The sequence below is a fragment of the Typopeltis vanoorti genome, chromosome 10 (genome assembly GCF_054136105.1).
Source record: "Typopeltis vanoorti isolate ZY-2024b chromosome 10, IOZ_Tvanoo_1.0, whole genome shotgun sequence".
Lineage (NCBI taxonomy): Eukaryota > Metazoa > Arthropoda > Arachnida > Uropygi > Thelyphonidae > Typopeltis > Typopeltis vanoorti.
Window position 1 is genome coordinate 55,399,648 of NC_143558.1, and position 16,669 is coordinate 55,416,316.

Sequence of the window (16,669 nt, forward strand, 5' to 3'; positions counted from 1 at the left end):
AAGGAAGCCTCGGAATATAATGAAGAAGAAATCTACAAATTTAAAAGGCCAAAATCTATTTTAAGTTCAGCTGAACGCAACTAACTTCACTGCCCTCAATGGGCGAGCATATAGCTCACAAACACTCCATTCAAAGTTCTTCCATTACAAGAGAAAGGGGAGTATGAAAAGCAATTTTGCTTCACCCATCTAGCCAGAAATGTTAATGTTAATGTATTCTACATGGATTGATTCATTCAATCCAATACCTTTGGAGGATAATGGATAGCAATGCTGTAGCAAACGAAGCTCTACTAACTGAGGCTCGGCTATTGCTGTTACCCTCCTGCCATGATCAGAGCTTTAATTTAATAGCTCAATAACACCTTACACTGTCCTCTACAGATAACGGGGAATATGAAAAGCATTCTTGCTTCGCCCCTTTAAGCCAGTCCTTATAAGGATGTATTCTGTATTCTACATTTTCGGTTCTCGTAGTCTCAGCCTTACGGGATGTTGGGCATTAAAAAAAAAGTGATAACAAGTCTTCTATACAGATGTATTGCATCAATAGACTTTTAAAAGAGAAAATCCATGTGTTCCAGTTGCGATGAATTGAATCGAAGTATCGATGAGTTTTTTTGTCGTAAAACGATGTCCGTATCGGGGTCGTTAAGAACCCATTAGCCACAAGGTAAAAACAGTGGGTTGTCGTTATTTTGACAGCGTCAAACACTTTTTTTTTTTTTCCCCGCAAGTATCAGATGGTTGAGCTATTAAACATAAAAACTTCAAGCTGCGACTTTTAGAATGAGACACCGGTGCGTCATCGTAAGGTGGAGCCCCCCCCCCCCGAATGCTACAAAATCTGGTTGTTTTATCAGATTAGCTTCATTGCAAAGATGGGTCGATTCGCGAATGTCTTTCGATTGGACCGTACGAACCACAGCTGGTTGAACGTAGTAACGGAATGCGTCACACAAAGTTCTTGATTATTGTTATTAAGTTATTCCACTAGAAGTGCGACGTTTTTCCCTCTATCCGACACGGTGTTACAGCAGAACGCAGTATTCCGCTTTCGCGTGTGTAAAAAAAAAAAATAATAATAATAACTACATAAAATAATAGTAAAAGGTGAAAGGTAGCAATTGTATGAAATCAATGAGGGAAATGGAACACAGAGATCGCTAAAGTCAAATGCTATTATAAATAAAAAATAAGTCGCCAGCAATGTAGATGAGTTTTCTTGGAAAGTGAAGTTAGCGGATTTGGCCAAATTTCATACTTTATTTCATCGATTACAAAAACTATTTCCTTAAAGCGATTTCCTCTCAATATATCTTAGATCCCAGGGTTGCCAACTAAAATCAGCCAAATTTCACGTCTTATTTTTTTTAGTTTTTCATTTTATTTGTATTTATTTATTTACAGTAATTTTGTAAGTGCTCTTTTAAGCTTCAATAAAATATTTTCAGAATTTTTGCCCAAGAATTACTCTGGCTTTCTTTGGAATTTTCGATTTATGAAGCTTAATTGTGTCCTATGCTTTTTTGAACTTATTCGCTAATAAAGGGAAAAGAATATGTCAATATAACTAAAAATAAAAGGAGATACTGATGACGATAGTGACCAAGAGATAATTAACTAGCGTGAAGAATTAAGACTGTGAGATTAATAATGCCAAAAAAAAAAAAAAAAGAGTAAGTAATTTTAGGTGTCTTTGTATAAAACCTATTAGATTCACGTTGTAGTTCGCGATATCAAAAATTCCGCTGGTTGGACGAATTTTGATGAAATTTAGCATTTGAGATCTTTACTAAAGTTTGTTGCCTTCATCTCGCTTTGGAGTTAAATCGGATCATCTTGAGTGGCAAATGGACAATAAATAAATAGTCTACTGTGCATAAGGCAAAAACAGCTTCTAATTTTATTTTTATTTATTTTTTTATTTTTTTATTTATTTATTTTTATTTTTTGCTTCCACCTACGAAAGGTACGAATATGGTGTAAACCTACACAGATTCGTACTGTATATGAGCTGGGAAATTATTTTTATTAGTTTTATATATTTTTTGAACTTTATTTATTTTTTTACATAGTTCGAAACCAAATACGGAACTTTTTCAAGCCACTTCAAACCTCCACCAACTTGAATTTCATCGCTGGTCGCTTACACCGGGCGATGAAAGTCATCTCCCAACCTAAAATACAAAACACCTTTTTTTATATTTTTTTATTTTTCTCGGATCGTTTCCATACTTGTAGGAGTATATTATGCAGTATTGCCTACGATGCCGTCCTCCCATGAGACAAACATCTTAGTCCCAAATTTCCATGACCCCAGTATTATTTATTAATAAATAAACAAATTTAAGAAAAAGGTAAATTTAAAATGTCAGATAAATTTACTGCTATTTTCATCATTTCAATATATACATATAATAATACCCACGGTGTCATATTCACGAAGAATTGAGTCTGGAAATTTAGTCTTTTGTTCGTCGACTACACCTTTCTAAAAAAAAAAAAAAAAAAAAAAAAAAAAAAAAAAAAAAAAAGGCAGGAGTTTATTTTACAAACGAGAAAGTAAAATTAAGTTAAGAAAAAAAAAAACTCACTAAAGCGTTCATTTTTTTTATCTTGGTTGAATTCAAACCTCTTCGCGAGCTCTGAATTATTCCTTACCAAGACGTTTACATCTTAAGACTGAGTTTCTACAGCTTAGGTAACTAAGGACTTTCATTTCGGTTAGAAAGAACTGGGTTCGAATCTCATTTGGGACGCGAGCAACTGTTATGTGAACTTTTTCAACTGTAGGCGAGTAAGCCAATCTAGGAAGGGTTTTTTCTCTCCCGCAAAACAGGGGAAACCTGCCAGAACACACACAATTTACAAGCATAATACACTGGTCTCATAACCGTAGTTGCTTCGACTATCATCCAAAACAATCAATGTAATCCATTCTAAGGCCCACTTAGCTGTTCCATAGAAATCACAAGCGTTGTGATTGACACAATTTGAATAGAAATTCTTCACTTTCAAGTCTTGTAATCCGCAGTTTTCGATTTAAAAAATAATAATATAATTAATAATAAAAAGCTGATACTTTCTATTTAGTCATGTGATTACGAACAATCCGGTTTATAAAAAATCACAATTAGACCAGTTGCTAATAGCTAATCTCAACGTTTAGTCCTTATAAGGACTGGCTTAAAGGGGCGAAGCAAGAATGCTTTTCATCTTCCCCGTTATCTGTAGAGGACAGTGTAGGGATAAGGTGTTATTGAGCAATTAAAGCTCTGATCATGGCAGGAGGGTAACAGCAATAGCCGAGCCTCAGTTAGAGCTTCACTGGCTACAGCATTGCCATCCATTACCCTCCAAGGGTATTGGATTGAATGAATCAGTCACCGACTATGTAAGTAAAGGTGAAATCTCAAAAATACGGACGATCTCTAGGCCACTCCATAGTGGGCGAAAGACCGTCCTAATCTCAGCGTTGGTACCACTCAGTGACGGGCTCCCCGACCACTGAGCAGAACCGCTCATATTCCGAGGAAAATAATTCACCGGCAAGTACCCCTCAGCGGGCCGTGCCGGAGAACACTTTCCCCGGAGACTCAAAGTGCTCCCTTAGGGCAAAACCTAAGAGAGCGAACTCATTTACCCAGGATAACAGCAACAGCCAAACCTCAGTTAAACTTCATTGGTTCAGCATTGCCATCCGTTACCCTATATGGGCATCTCATAAAAAATCAATCACCGAATGTTTAAGTAAAGGTGATATCTCAAAAATATCGGACGATCTCTAGGCCACTCATTCGTGGGCGAAAGACCGTCCAAATCTCAGCGTTGGTTCTACTCAGTGAAACTCGAGTACCGAGCAGAACTGCTCATATTCCGAGGAAAATAATTCACCGGCAAGAACCCCTCAGCGGGCCGTGCCGGAGAACACTTTCCCCGGAGACTCAAAGTGCTCCCTTAGGGCAAAACCTAAGAGAGCGAACTCATTTACCCAGGATAACAGCAACAGCCGAACCTCAGTTAAACTTCATTGGTTCAGCATTGCCATCCGTTACCCTATATGGGCATCTCATAAAAAATCAATCACCGAATGTTTAAGTAAAGGTGATATCTCAAAAATATCGGACGATCTCTAGGCCACTCATTCGTGGGCGAAAGACCGTCCAAATCTCAGCGTTGGTTCTACTCAGTGAAACTCGAGTACCGAGCAGAACCGCTCATATTCCGAGGAAAATAATTCACCGGCAAGAACCCCTCAGCGGGCCGTGCCGGAGAACACTTTCCCCGGAGACTCAAAGTGCTCCCTTAGGGCAAAACCTAAGAGAGCTAACTCATTAACCCAGGATAACAGCAACAGCCGAACCTCAGTTAAACTTCATTGGTTCAGCATTGCCATCCGTTACCCTATATGGGCATCTCATATAAAATCAATCACCGTATGTGTAAGTAAAGGTGATATCTCAAAAATATCGGACGATCTCTAGGCCACTCATTCGTGGGCGAAAGACCGTCCAAATCTCCGCGTTGGTTGTACTCAGTGAAACTCGATTACCGAGCAGAACCGCTCATATTCCGAGGAAAATAATTCACCGGCAAGTACCCCTCAGCGGGCCGTGCCGGAGAACACTTTTCCCGGAGTCTCAAAGTGCTCCCTTAGGGCAAAACCTAAGAGAGCGAACTCATTAACCCAGGATAACAGCAACAGCCCAACCTCAGTTAAACTTCATTGGTTCAGCATTGCCATCCGTTACCCTATATGGGCATCTATGGGCATCTCATATTGAATCAATCTCACCGCATCTCACGGTCGATTGATTCAAGCTCAAACCACCCTTCAATGTTTATGATTACCAGTTAATTAATTGAAGTAATATTTTAGAGAATAATAGGTGTATAATATATTTTTAGATTTTAAGAAAAGTTTTTTAATATTTTAGGTAACTTTAGTTTTTTTTAGTAAAATCTAAATCATGTTATTGTTTTATAATAATAAAATAAATTAATTAACAAACTATGTAAAAGTAGTATGCATTCTATCACATCCATATATCAAGCAAATAAAACAGTACTCGTATCTTATATTCAAACTAGTAGGACTACTTAGTTCTAGCAATCCAGTACTGTATATTCTCTTGTAATTTTTACATTAATGTATTATTTATTGATTTTTTAACCAATGCATTATTTAATAGAACCTTTATTATTTTTTTTTCTAGTGATTTTCTGTTTAGTTATGGAGCTGGTAGCGACTCAAGATAGTTTCTACTTCAATCCCCAACCTCAGGATCAAAATGTGATCAAAGGCCGGAGTATTACCCTTAATTGTGGCGTTTCTAATCGCCGTCACATCACTTTCTACTGGACCCTAGACAGCGAAGCCATTCAAAATAGCACACGCCGTTATCAAGTGGGAAGCAACCTCCATATCACTCGAGTCGATCCACAGCACGATCTCGGAGAATTTAAATGCATAGCAATGAACGTGAGCACTGGTATCTCTCTTGCCAGCCAGGGGGCGCAACTGAATATATTATGTAAGTACAACGCATTCGTTTTAATAATTGTATCACTGTGAGCTGTATTGTTTAGCGTTAGTAAGCTTTGCAATCCGGGTTACACAAAAAACTTCGTGTAGCCAAGAGGAAGACACCGATCTAGTGTGGTCGCAACATGAATGAAACAACAAGGCAGATGTTCCAGATCATGTCTGTCCCTACCCATCTTCCCTTACTACACATCTCGAGTTGGCGCTCCCCGTAAACAGGTCGCCTAGGGTCATCTAACGAAGTAGCCGTTGAAGGATTTATCTCCCTTCTTATCTGGAACTAATTCGCTGAAAAATGCCGCTCGTAGGATACACGGTCAGGTTTATGCCGGTGGCTAATGACGATGTATTTGGGGGGGAGGGGGTTGTTGGGGGGAAGTGAAAGTCATACAAACTATCATCTCCTTATCCTTTTTAAGTGCGTTTCATAGATGGCATAGCGTGTCGTTTATTCGTCAATGAGTTCGGCAGTCAAAAAAAAAAAAAAAAAGAAATGGTGTTGTTAACACATTCTTGAGCGCCCCGATGTGAAACTGAAGACTGGCTTGCTTGCTTTTCTTTTCTTTTTTTTTTTTTTTTTTTTTTCTTCTTTAAAGAAACAAGTTTTTGCAAAAAACATAGCTTTCATCACAGGATAAAATGATAGCTTCGCATAGACGAAAAAACCAGGTTTTTAAACACGTACGTGTGTGTGTGTGTGCTGTGAGAAAACAAAAGTGTATGCAATCAGTTAAATTGTTGTTGCTGTGTGTTGGGACTTTGTTATTCTCAGAAAAGGATGGTTTTATTAGCATCGTAGCAGTTAATAATGGTTGACTTAAGAGGTGGACGAACCTAAATTATCTGTTTAAGGGAGAAAAAAAAGATTTTTGTCCAAGATAAGAAAAAATTAAAATTTAAAGGCTTATTTGAAGGAGGGGGGGGAATATATATATATATATAATATTTTCGGTAGTCTGCCTCTTGTCCATTCGATTTAAATGTTCTAGCCATTTTTGTTTATACTGCCTTACGTAGTAATTAATTGGTTTTATATTCAGGGATTGTAAAATTTTTTCATTGTTTTATGGTTCCATTTGGTATATCCAGCTGTATTTCTGGGAAATTTCATTTCTGCTGTTTGAATTCGTTTTTCATCTTTTCTTTTTATGGTCCATGTTTCGCTTCCATATAGTAGAGTTGGTTTTGACAAAACATTATATAGTCTGATTCTAGTGTGTTTTTGTACTAGAGATGGCTTAAATATATTATTTAATATATTATGCCATTTACTTGGATATTTTGGTGTCTATGTCTTTTTTGGATGATAAATCACATTCCAAGTATTATTTACTTGTTCAAATGTTAAATTTAAGATACTTGTCGTCTCTTAGGGGAATCCATTCCGATAATAGGGTAATCAATCCGTCTTATGGGATGAGTGTTTATTATTACACGTCGGAAAATCAACTTTTCTTTTACGATCATTGTAGTTTTTAAAGTGGTAACTATTTTGCTTGTATAACTGTTGGAAATTTTTACGTATAAAGCACGTGATTTCGCTTGTTGGTGACCAATTCGTACATCCGCTTATTTGTTTCTTCCCTTCAGCATGAATTGACTATTCTTGGCAATTGCCAGACCCGGTTCTATGAACTGTGGGCTTACAATATTTTGATTTCTTTCAAGATGGGAAAAAAACTTCGTAATTAGGTAGTTAAACTTAAAAAGACCGAACCTTAAAGGAGATATTCAGCACCTTGCAGGTACACTGCACTTAATTTTTTTTATTTTTTTCATCGGAAATAGACCCAAACGTGTATCGTATATTAGAATTACAAAATTTAGCAGCAGAAAGAACAGTGTGCACCAAACACGCTGAAGGAGCCATGAACAGGCGATGTATTTCAGATCCTTAGCTCGAGGCTTATTACTACATCCATGATTTGAACCTTCTATTTTTTTTTTTTTTTTTTTTTTTTTTTGTCCGATGTAGTTCTACCTCCTCTATCCGATGAACGTGGCTTATCCGATTTTACAGACACTTAATACTGTCGCCATACCGCTCCTTCTTGATATCTTCATTTCCAATTCTGTGTTGTCTTATTAGTCAATAGAAACATCTCAATACGTATACCACAAGTATAATTTGCTTCTGGCACCAGCGACCTTGTGCCGGCCCTGGACACGAACTGCCTCGACGATCACTTGTTCTCAATCAATCACGGGGAGGGATAGGAAGGACAGAAAAATCTACACTAACCTAAAATTACAGTCACAAGGAATGTTTGGTTGGTTGATCCATTGGTGATGATGAGATAAGTTCACGTGATTTCGAACGATAGTTTGAACTTGCGAAGATTACGAAATAAGAGATGCCACACACACACGCACGCACGCACACCTTGAGATGATGTACTTAATATTTCACGCAAAACATGAACTGTCTAGACAATTTCTTATTAACTCCAAAACTTGCGTCTCCATTGGTAGCCTGGACACCAGACTTGTTCAAAAATAAATAAATAAAATAAGAAACTCCCAGCCTTTCTTTTTCCTTATCTGCATTATTTTAGCTTTAAAAAGAGACGCAGCAGACTAGGCCTGGATAAAGTTTCACTTGACTACAACATGAAGAGAAATATGGCCCTCTGGGGTAAAAGGGAAGGATGGGGGGATGATACGGGGAAAATCGAATACGTTTGCAAGACGCTCTCCCGGAATTTAGCGTCTCTGCCTCGTTTTTATCCCATGCACATTCTGAATCCCATGTCGGGTCTGGCAAATCTCAAATGATGCATCCCAAATGCCTTTTATAGGTAAGATCGTAACTAGTAAATGGGATTTGTTTGCTTAATGCACTTGACTTAGCTTAATGTTGTACTCCACACGCAGTAAGTGTAGCACACGACAATACTCTCTTAGGATTCTTAAGCAAATGTCGAATGGAATTAATACCGAGTTCCTTCCTTAGTCGCCATTGTTAAATTCGCAGAACATCAAGCCAGAAATTTATACCCAACCTTGTTTACTTTTTCTTCGATATACACAAAACGAAGATCTCTAGTTTATAATGTAAAGTAGAGCAACACACACGTAAAAATTCCAAACTGCTTTAAAGACTTCGTTATATAAATGAAAGTCTAATGAAATGCATTTATAACTTGTAGTATCGCGTGTTTTTGTATGAGATTTTGTTTTGTAACACAAAACTGGGTTAGAAAAAGTTGTCCTATACCTTTCAGTAGAAACTACGGTTCCTTCCAAACAAGTCGTTTTTTTTTTTTTTTCGTTGTGCAGTCATCGAAAATGCAAACGTGAATCGGATTAATAATAATGTCATGGTATGTGACAAGCTGTATCACTCCTTTCTTTCCTCAGGTGTATTACACTTGGCAACTCGCCCAAATCCATTAATAACATATTTTTATTCAATGAATAATTGATGTTTGGGAACCTCATTAACTTAACTTTGTTTCATGTGACGTTATAATTCTATTGTTAGTTAACGACGAATCACTGCTCTTGTACATTGCAACTCCGAATTTCACTGCTGATCCGAAGAACGATCATTCTTTGTACAAAACTGGTTATATTCTGATAAAGTTTTTTTCTCCGCTACATCATTGTCAGTAGAAATATAAATACTATTATTTACAAAGGGGTTATTGATTTTTTTCCCTCTTAATTATCCTTTTCGCTGTTCTGTTGTTGATCTGCAAATGAAACACCACTCACCGTCTTAGCTTGCTTTATTACAAAATGTATCCGGATCGTTGACTACGAGCCTCAGTTTTGTTGTGGAGTGAAAGCCACTTCATCAAGTGTCAGAGAACGATGCACACACCCATTTATTTCGCCCTGAAAACGAGTACAAATCGTGACCGTTTTCTCTTTTGCTATGAGAACAGGTCGCAGAAAATCCCCCCCCCCCAATTTGAAATAGTTGAGGATTTAAATGCTGACGCACATTCCGAGGTGATACCATGGAATGGGGGTATGAGAAAAGATTTTATTTAAATATATTTGTTGGTTACTGAGGGGGGGGGGAGCGTGGAATCAATGACGAGGCGCCTAATTAACTGCATGTGTTCTTGAGCTTTCTTGTCTATTCAAAGATTAGATTCCGTCAGTTAAAAGCAGATGGGCACAAAGGACATCTGTCTCGATATACTGGGATGGGGAAATGGTCTGCTAATGCTGTTGGTTCGATTTCTCCATAAGACATGGATGGCTGTAGAAGCCTCTGGATGAACTTGAGGTTATAAGGCTTGCCTTTTACGTTGTTGTACTCGCCAACATAGATGTATGTATCCTGCAGTGGCAAAGGGATACTTACCTCAGGAGACAAAGGTAAATTTTTGAAATTGAATATATTATTTCTTTTCTTTTTTCCTTAAAGCATTTGGTATTATATACAAGGAATGTCAAAGTCTTAAGTGGTTTATTTTGTTGGATATTTAAATTTCTGTGAAGAATTATTTTCCCATTTATTCTTGTATTCGCAAGACTAGAGTGGCAACTGCATATTCGTCCCTGACTGCAAACAGACTACCGAAATACAATATTGGAAAAAAAAAAAATAATCTAATTTCTATGATCCAATATCATTTTTAGTTTATACAGATATTAGATTTTGATGTATAAAATGTTGTGGATTTCAGTTAGTCTTTGTAGATTATCATGGACGCTCATTCTTGAAATCGTGTATTTATCTATTGTTGCACTTCCAACAGACATTGTTACCAGAAAAAAAAAAAACAATAAATGCTGTACATACTCAATTTCAACAATGCAGGAAATGTGCAATTTTTTTTAACGTTTTTAGGACACGTGTTATATACTGGGTGACGTCAGATGCTTACAGATTTTTTTTTAATCACTAATAATTCCTTGCGAACAATTCCTTAGATCTTTTGCACTGAATGTGGAATACGTTGGGGTCCTCAAGTCAGAAGGAAACCTCCGGTGGTCTTGCATTTAGCTAATAAAAACTACTTTCGGCTTTCAACATTTTACAGCTTCCACTAGCTAGTAACCCCTCACTAAGCTTTCACCATCACTCACTCTAACTGCCGCTACAAATAACGTGAAAGATAACTTGTCCTCCTACTCCACGACCAATGATGACACACCTACAGCCTTCAACTTCAAACCGGCGTCCATTCGGTCCGTAATCAGCCTCTCCGAAACCTTCGTTTTCAACAAGGGGGTTTATACGGCGACGCAGATAGACTTCACGTTTTACCCTCGAGCTATTTCGGCGAAGTTTTCTCCCTACATAATACGTGGTCAGGGTGGCTATATAATTATCCCTCTAGTGCCGGAGGTTTCTCTCTGTCTGCTGGAAGAACTAGGTCATTGCCTCCATTAATTGTGTCTAAACTACTTGTCAGCTTTATCTTCGGTAGCTGTCAGAACGCAAAATCATAATGGGAACGCAGATAAGGCGTTTCCTGTGTCCACACGGACATTCTCTGGAAATAATCAGATTCCACCCTGTGTTCTTGTGTTGATTTGACAGCTAAAAGCTGATTACCCATCTCTCTGTACAAAGGTAGTCTTTGCCGCCGTGACGGCCCTTGTGATTTTCCTCCCTAAACCCGCGGGGTCTTGTATTAATAACTTCTCTTGCATTCTTATGCCGTAACTGATCGATGCTGTTGATAGGAATCTCTACATACCATCCCAGTTCTTATCATAACCCCTTTCATGTCTGTCTCAGACATGTCTGTTTAGACAGCTTTGTTTTTATGCCTTTTTTTGGTGCCCGTTGAAAGACCTGTTACTTGCTTGTTTTTAACTTGATGTGTTACAATCTGTTGAAAAAAACGCAAATGTTAGACCGTGTGTGTGTGCCTCTCTTATTTCGCCAAAGCAAGAGATGGCACGAGATGACTTATGTTTAGATCATTAAATTAATGTTGGTATATTACATTCGAAATGTTCCTGCAAGCAATTTGTATACGACGCACTAAACCATTGTTAGCTCTGTTGCAACCACGAGAATTAATATCGAACTCCTATGTAATTAGTGCAATCGACATAAAAATGATTGCTGACAGCAATGGATTACTAACCACGTGCGCCTGTGAAATGTCATGCAAGTGTAACCTACAGTGGTTACTATTGTTGAGCTCGCTGTCAACAATACCGTTATGGCTGCCAATGTTAATTCAAACTGAACTAGATTAAATCAAGAATCAAATATAGTGTTGTCGTATTGTTTTATAGGTGAAAAAGGTTAAAGGGAAAACCAGCATGATAAATGTAACAAGCATTGTTGTATATAATTAAACTCAAACCTTCATTGTACCTAGTAATTGTATTTCGAATAGTACTAGCCACAACGCCCACCGCTTGTTATCAGATTAAAACTCGACCTGTGCTATTTTTCAGCGAACACTGAAGGAATCTGAACAAGATTAGCCTGGGAAATTGCAAAACACGCCAATCTGCCTATCGGCTAGAGAGAGTCGATATTGTTCTTTCCCTTGTCGCCTCTCCGGCAGTACGTCGTTTTAGACCCTCCCATTCCCATCCCTCCTATAAAGACTAGCGAGCGTACAAAGAAAGAAACTGAGGTGGGGGGGGGGGGGAGGAGGAGGAGATGAGAAGCAGCAGACATCCGTACCCTTGAGGGATTTTAGTGCACGTGCTGTTAGGCAGCCCTTGTTCAACAGCTACCGAGGCGTAGGGGGATAAACATGCAAGACATATGCGACGGGCAAAGGCACCCACTTGATGTTCTTCACACGAAGATAGAAGCTTTTCATTGGCACGATCGATATTGTCGACATTACCGTGAAGAACACTCCGTCGCATGACCCCCTGTCATTCTCTTTGACTCTTACGCCGATGTCTGCACTGTTTTAAAAGGCTTCGATGTCCTCAAACCATACAAAGAAAACAAATCGTCGCTGGGAGCCAAAAAAAAAAAATAAACTACTGTTAAATACCCAACAATGCAGCTGTACACTGTTGCATTGATTGACGATGGATGCAGTGGTCTCGTCAAACGACGCCAATACGTGGCGAGGATAATAAATTGACTTAATTAAAATCTAAGTGATAACACAGATTTTTATCTGACATGTCGGTGAAAGACGGCAAATCAAGGTTGCGTCCCTAGTGGGCACTTCCCTGTTCACTTTGTAAGGTGTCCTTGTATACCGGCTTCATCTTGACAGCTTCTAAGTTGCAATTCTTGATGGACGCACCCCCTTAACCTTAGGCAGACCATATCTGAAAACGCACGTTTAAAATCTCGGCGGGTCGTACCCCGAGGCAATCTTAGCGTCTTGGTCTTCTACCTGACCTGACAACCTGGTTAGCATGCACAGGGAGATGCCAGTTATTTTGTGCATTGGCTAGCACACTGTACAAGAAAGGGGTCTCCTCTCCCTCCCCCCTTGGGTCCGCTAAACGCGTCTTTAACACAAGTTCTTACCTCCACACCTTTTACAGTACACTCCTCTTTAAATTAGCTTTGTTCCCGCTTACCTGAGGGGCCTACACTGGGGGTTGTTAAGAAGAACCTACCTAGAGGCACCCGCTATAGACTAGCTTAGAATTTTTTTAGCTATTAAATCATTTTTAAAATTACGAATAAAATCTTCGGCGTTTGTTGAACCACGAGATATATATTTGCTTTAAAAATACTATTTTAATCTCCATAAAAAAAAAATGAAGACTGTTTAGAATTGCCACGCCTACACGATAAGGCTTTGTGAAAACGCCCACCTGGGAAATCCCTGTGGCTAGTATGTACTTCGTTTCTATGGTTACCGTAACCAAGGCGAAACATTAGATACTTGAACACGACCCCATTAATGTAAAACTGTTATTCAACGACATTTTAGGCGTCAAATGAAATATGGCCGAGACACGCTCGCTCAGCAAGCACCATCGTACACATTCAAGTGAATAGAACACGCCGGAGACAAAGCACCTCCGAAAGAAAACCGTCATGTCGATCTCCTTGTGTACTGAATAACAATGATCAGTTGGAAATATGCTTAATAGTTTGGGATAGCGCAAAGAAACGCTTTTCTGTATGGGTGGTATGAATACACAAATAGTTCAGCTCTTTATTATTATTTATTCCGTGATTTACATTTATGTGATATGCATCGAATATCTGAAAACGAAATATCTATTCATTCTGACAGCTAGAAACATTTCAGTATAACCCTTTGCTTATTTTTCTGTAGGAAAAAATCCGTTACTTCCATATAAGACCAGTTAACTCAATGTGTGTTAAATTAATTTATATGATATATAACTATTTTGTAATTTTGGTATTCCTTTAAATAAAGAGTTTTTATTTGAAATTTTTCTTAAATATTTTTTGTAAACATTAATATAAGAAACACACCTTTTATTTATTTGTAGGTTTCAACTAGAATAACTTTTTTAAAAACATTTGCTTTTTGCTTATTTTATGGATTTTCGGTTACATATGACTTGGGTTTAATGGATGATCGTTTATTGTGTTTTTCCTGATTATAAATATAAATACTGTATAACTAATCACTTTCCAAAACTTAAGTCTGAAAACTATTATTCTGGAACATTTACTTTATAATATAACCCCGAACCATTTATTCACCTATGGTACAGATCTATGAGAAAAATAAAAACCTCTCGAGAAAGTTAAGAAGATCTAAACTGGACGTCAAATGATTGCCTTCACTGTATTCCCTGAAAGGACAAATCGAAATTTGAGGTGTTATAAAGATTCGCGAAGACTGAAATAACGCCTGCAAGAAAGCTATCTAGATACTGAGGGGTACAATAACCATCTTAGACGCTCACGGAACGGAGAAAGGCAATTCCTATCTAAAATACCCGTTGGTCGTTTTCGGTTCTGTTGTCAATGTTCAAGAGAACAGATCTATTGAAGGGCTAATCCGTTCTCTCCATTTGTCACTGCCCCCACCGGCGTCCATTAGTCCTTCTGTAAACCCCAGTCTTATCCGTCCGTGCACTACTTGCACGCGGTGGTATTTTCTAAGAAGCTTGCCGCCTTTTCTTTCTTTCTTTCTTTTTTTTTTTTTCATCTGAGGGGGAGGGAGGGTCACATTTAGACCCGAATTTGAGGCTGAGAGTTGTTCATAGCAAATCCCCACCCGATAAGTCTCCGTTATAGTCTCCCCACACTTTCTTTTGATTTTATTCTTTCTTAGAGCGCGCGCGCGCACACACACACACACACACACACACACACACCTTGATTTATCTTTTGAGAGGCAAACAGGGAGTGCTTTTATATTGCATAAAAGCGTATACCGGTGTGGTTGAAAAGAGTCTGTGTGTCCCCTTTAGAAACCGTATCTTTTATTCACACTTTTAACAGAGAATAGTGCGGTTTAGAAATACCTTTTATAAGAGTTTCTATTTTTCCGTCTTAGTTCCTATTTACATCTATGGTAGCGAATAGGGAGATATTTCCGAACACGTTGTATTTGTATTGTTGAAAGAATCCAAAGCTTTTTTTTTTTTTTTTTTTTTTTTTTTTTTTTTTTTTTTTGCTAAACGAAATAATGCTCTCTGATTGGCTGATGTTTCTGGCCAATCAGATCACAGAGTTCTCAAAACTGTAATTGAAATTCACACTTTTCTTTAACGACAAAAACCAGGCAAATACAACCGAGCATCTGAATTTACACAACTGATTTTTTCCTTTTTTGTTTACTTTCTCATTCGTTCTGCCAATATCGCCGTTCAACTTTCTCTCTCTTCACTTCATAGATAACTTTTGTGCAGCAAAGTCGTTGACCAAAGAAATCAAGATTGATCACCGCAAAAGGGAAACTGTCCAAACTTGAAATCCTTCAACTAGAGACCCGAATCTCCTTCCTGTCAGGTGAGTTTTTCCTCGCCCTGTCACAGGCATCCAGTTGGAATAATGTGAAGTGGAATGCAGTCATGCGATGAAACGGAAGTTTTACAAATCGCTCATATTGCAAACGAAAAACGGCTGCTAGTCGCGTCGATAGGAACGAAACAGGTAGAGACGGTGTTTTTCGTTATTTGGATCTTTTGCAGCCGTTGTCTGAAAAAGAACACAGGCGTGAATATTTTCAACGTGTTGTCGGTTAGAATAAAAAAAAAAAAAAAAAAAAGAAAGATCACTAGCGTTACTTAAAGAAATAGCTGTGTCTGTTCGGTGAAAAGAATGCAGTGGATAAAAGGGAAAAAAATTAAATAATAATTTATGTTCGCTACAAAAGAGTAACAGCGAAAAATTGCGACTTGAAAGAAAAACATACTTTTAACATAAAGCAGAAAACGGTTTTGTATTAGCACTTTTAGAACACAGACATTTAATTTGATCTTGTTCTATTATATGAATAAATATATTAAAAATATTTTTGTACTATTTAATAAATATTGATAATTTGAGAAAAGAATCTTCTAAAACAGAAGATTATTTTCACACCTTTTTATTTTTATTATAGCGTAGAAATATCAAATTTAATGAAGAGATGGTGTTCACTGGGCGGGGATGTGAACAATCGACCGTGAGATGCGGTGATTGAATCATTCAATCCAATATCCTTGGACGGTAATGGATGGCAATGCTGTAGCCAATGAAGTTCTAACTGAGGCTCGGCTGTTGCTGTTACCCTCCTGCCATGATCAGAGCTTTAATAGCTCAATAACACCTTATCCCTACACTGTCCTCTACAGATAACGGGGAAGATGAAAAGCATTCTTGCTTCGCCCCTTTAAGCCAGTCCTTATAAGGACTATATATAAGGTGTTCACTGTATGGTTTACATTATCAGAAAAGTTTTCGAGACTTCATCTGATTTTATGTCAGATAGGAGGGCATTTGACCTAAACAAAGCAGTATTACTGTGAAAGCCAATATCTAGATACTGTATTATTTCAGTTTTCTCTTTATTTCGTTCATTATTGGTTTTTATTCTATGTTATTCTGCTTTTTATACATTTTTAATATTAATTTTTTATCTTTTTTTTCTTGGAGGGGGGTTCCCTTTTAGAGTAAAAAGTCAAATCTTTCTCTTATATCAAGTATTTGGTTTTCACAAATTTTGAACTCTGCTTAAAATATTAGCCATTTTATGCAGTCAGCTCTGCATGACCCAGGGAAAGAAGTGTCGCAACATTGGA

At 37.8% G+C, this 16,669-nt stretch overlaps 1 protein-coding gene across 1 annotated transcript in view; it reads left to right on the forward strand.

The window, feature by feature from the left end:
• The window catches only part of LOC150102426 (inactive tyrosine-protein kinase 7-like), a 188,232-nt gene that overhangs the window by 48,754 nt on the left and 122,809 nt on the right, over positions 1–16,669 (forward strand). Inside the window, exon 2 of the mRNA XM_090398809.1 lies at positions 5,220–5,537. Coding sequence (XP_090254935.1) covers positions 5,220–5,537 — 318 coding nt within the window. The remainder of the gene's footprint in view (positions 1–5,219; positions 5,538–16,669) is intronic.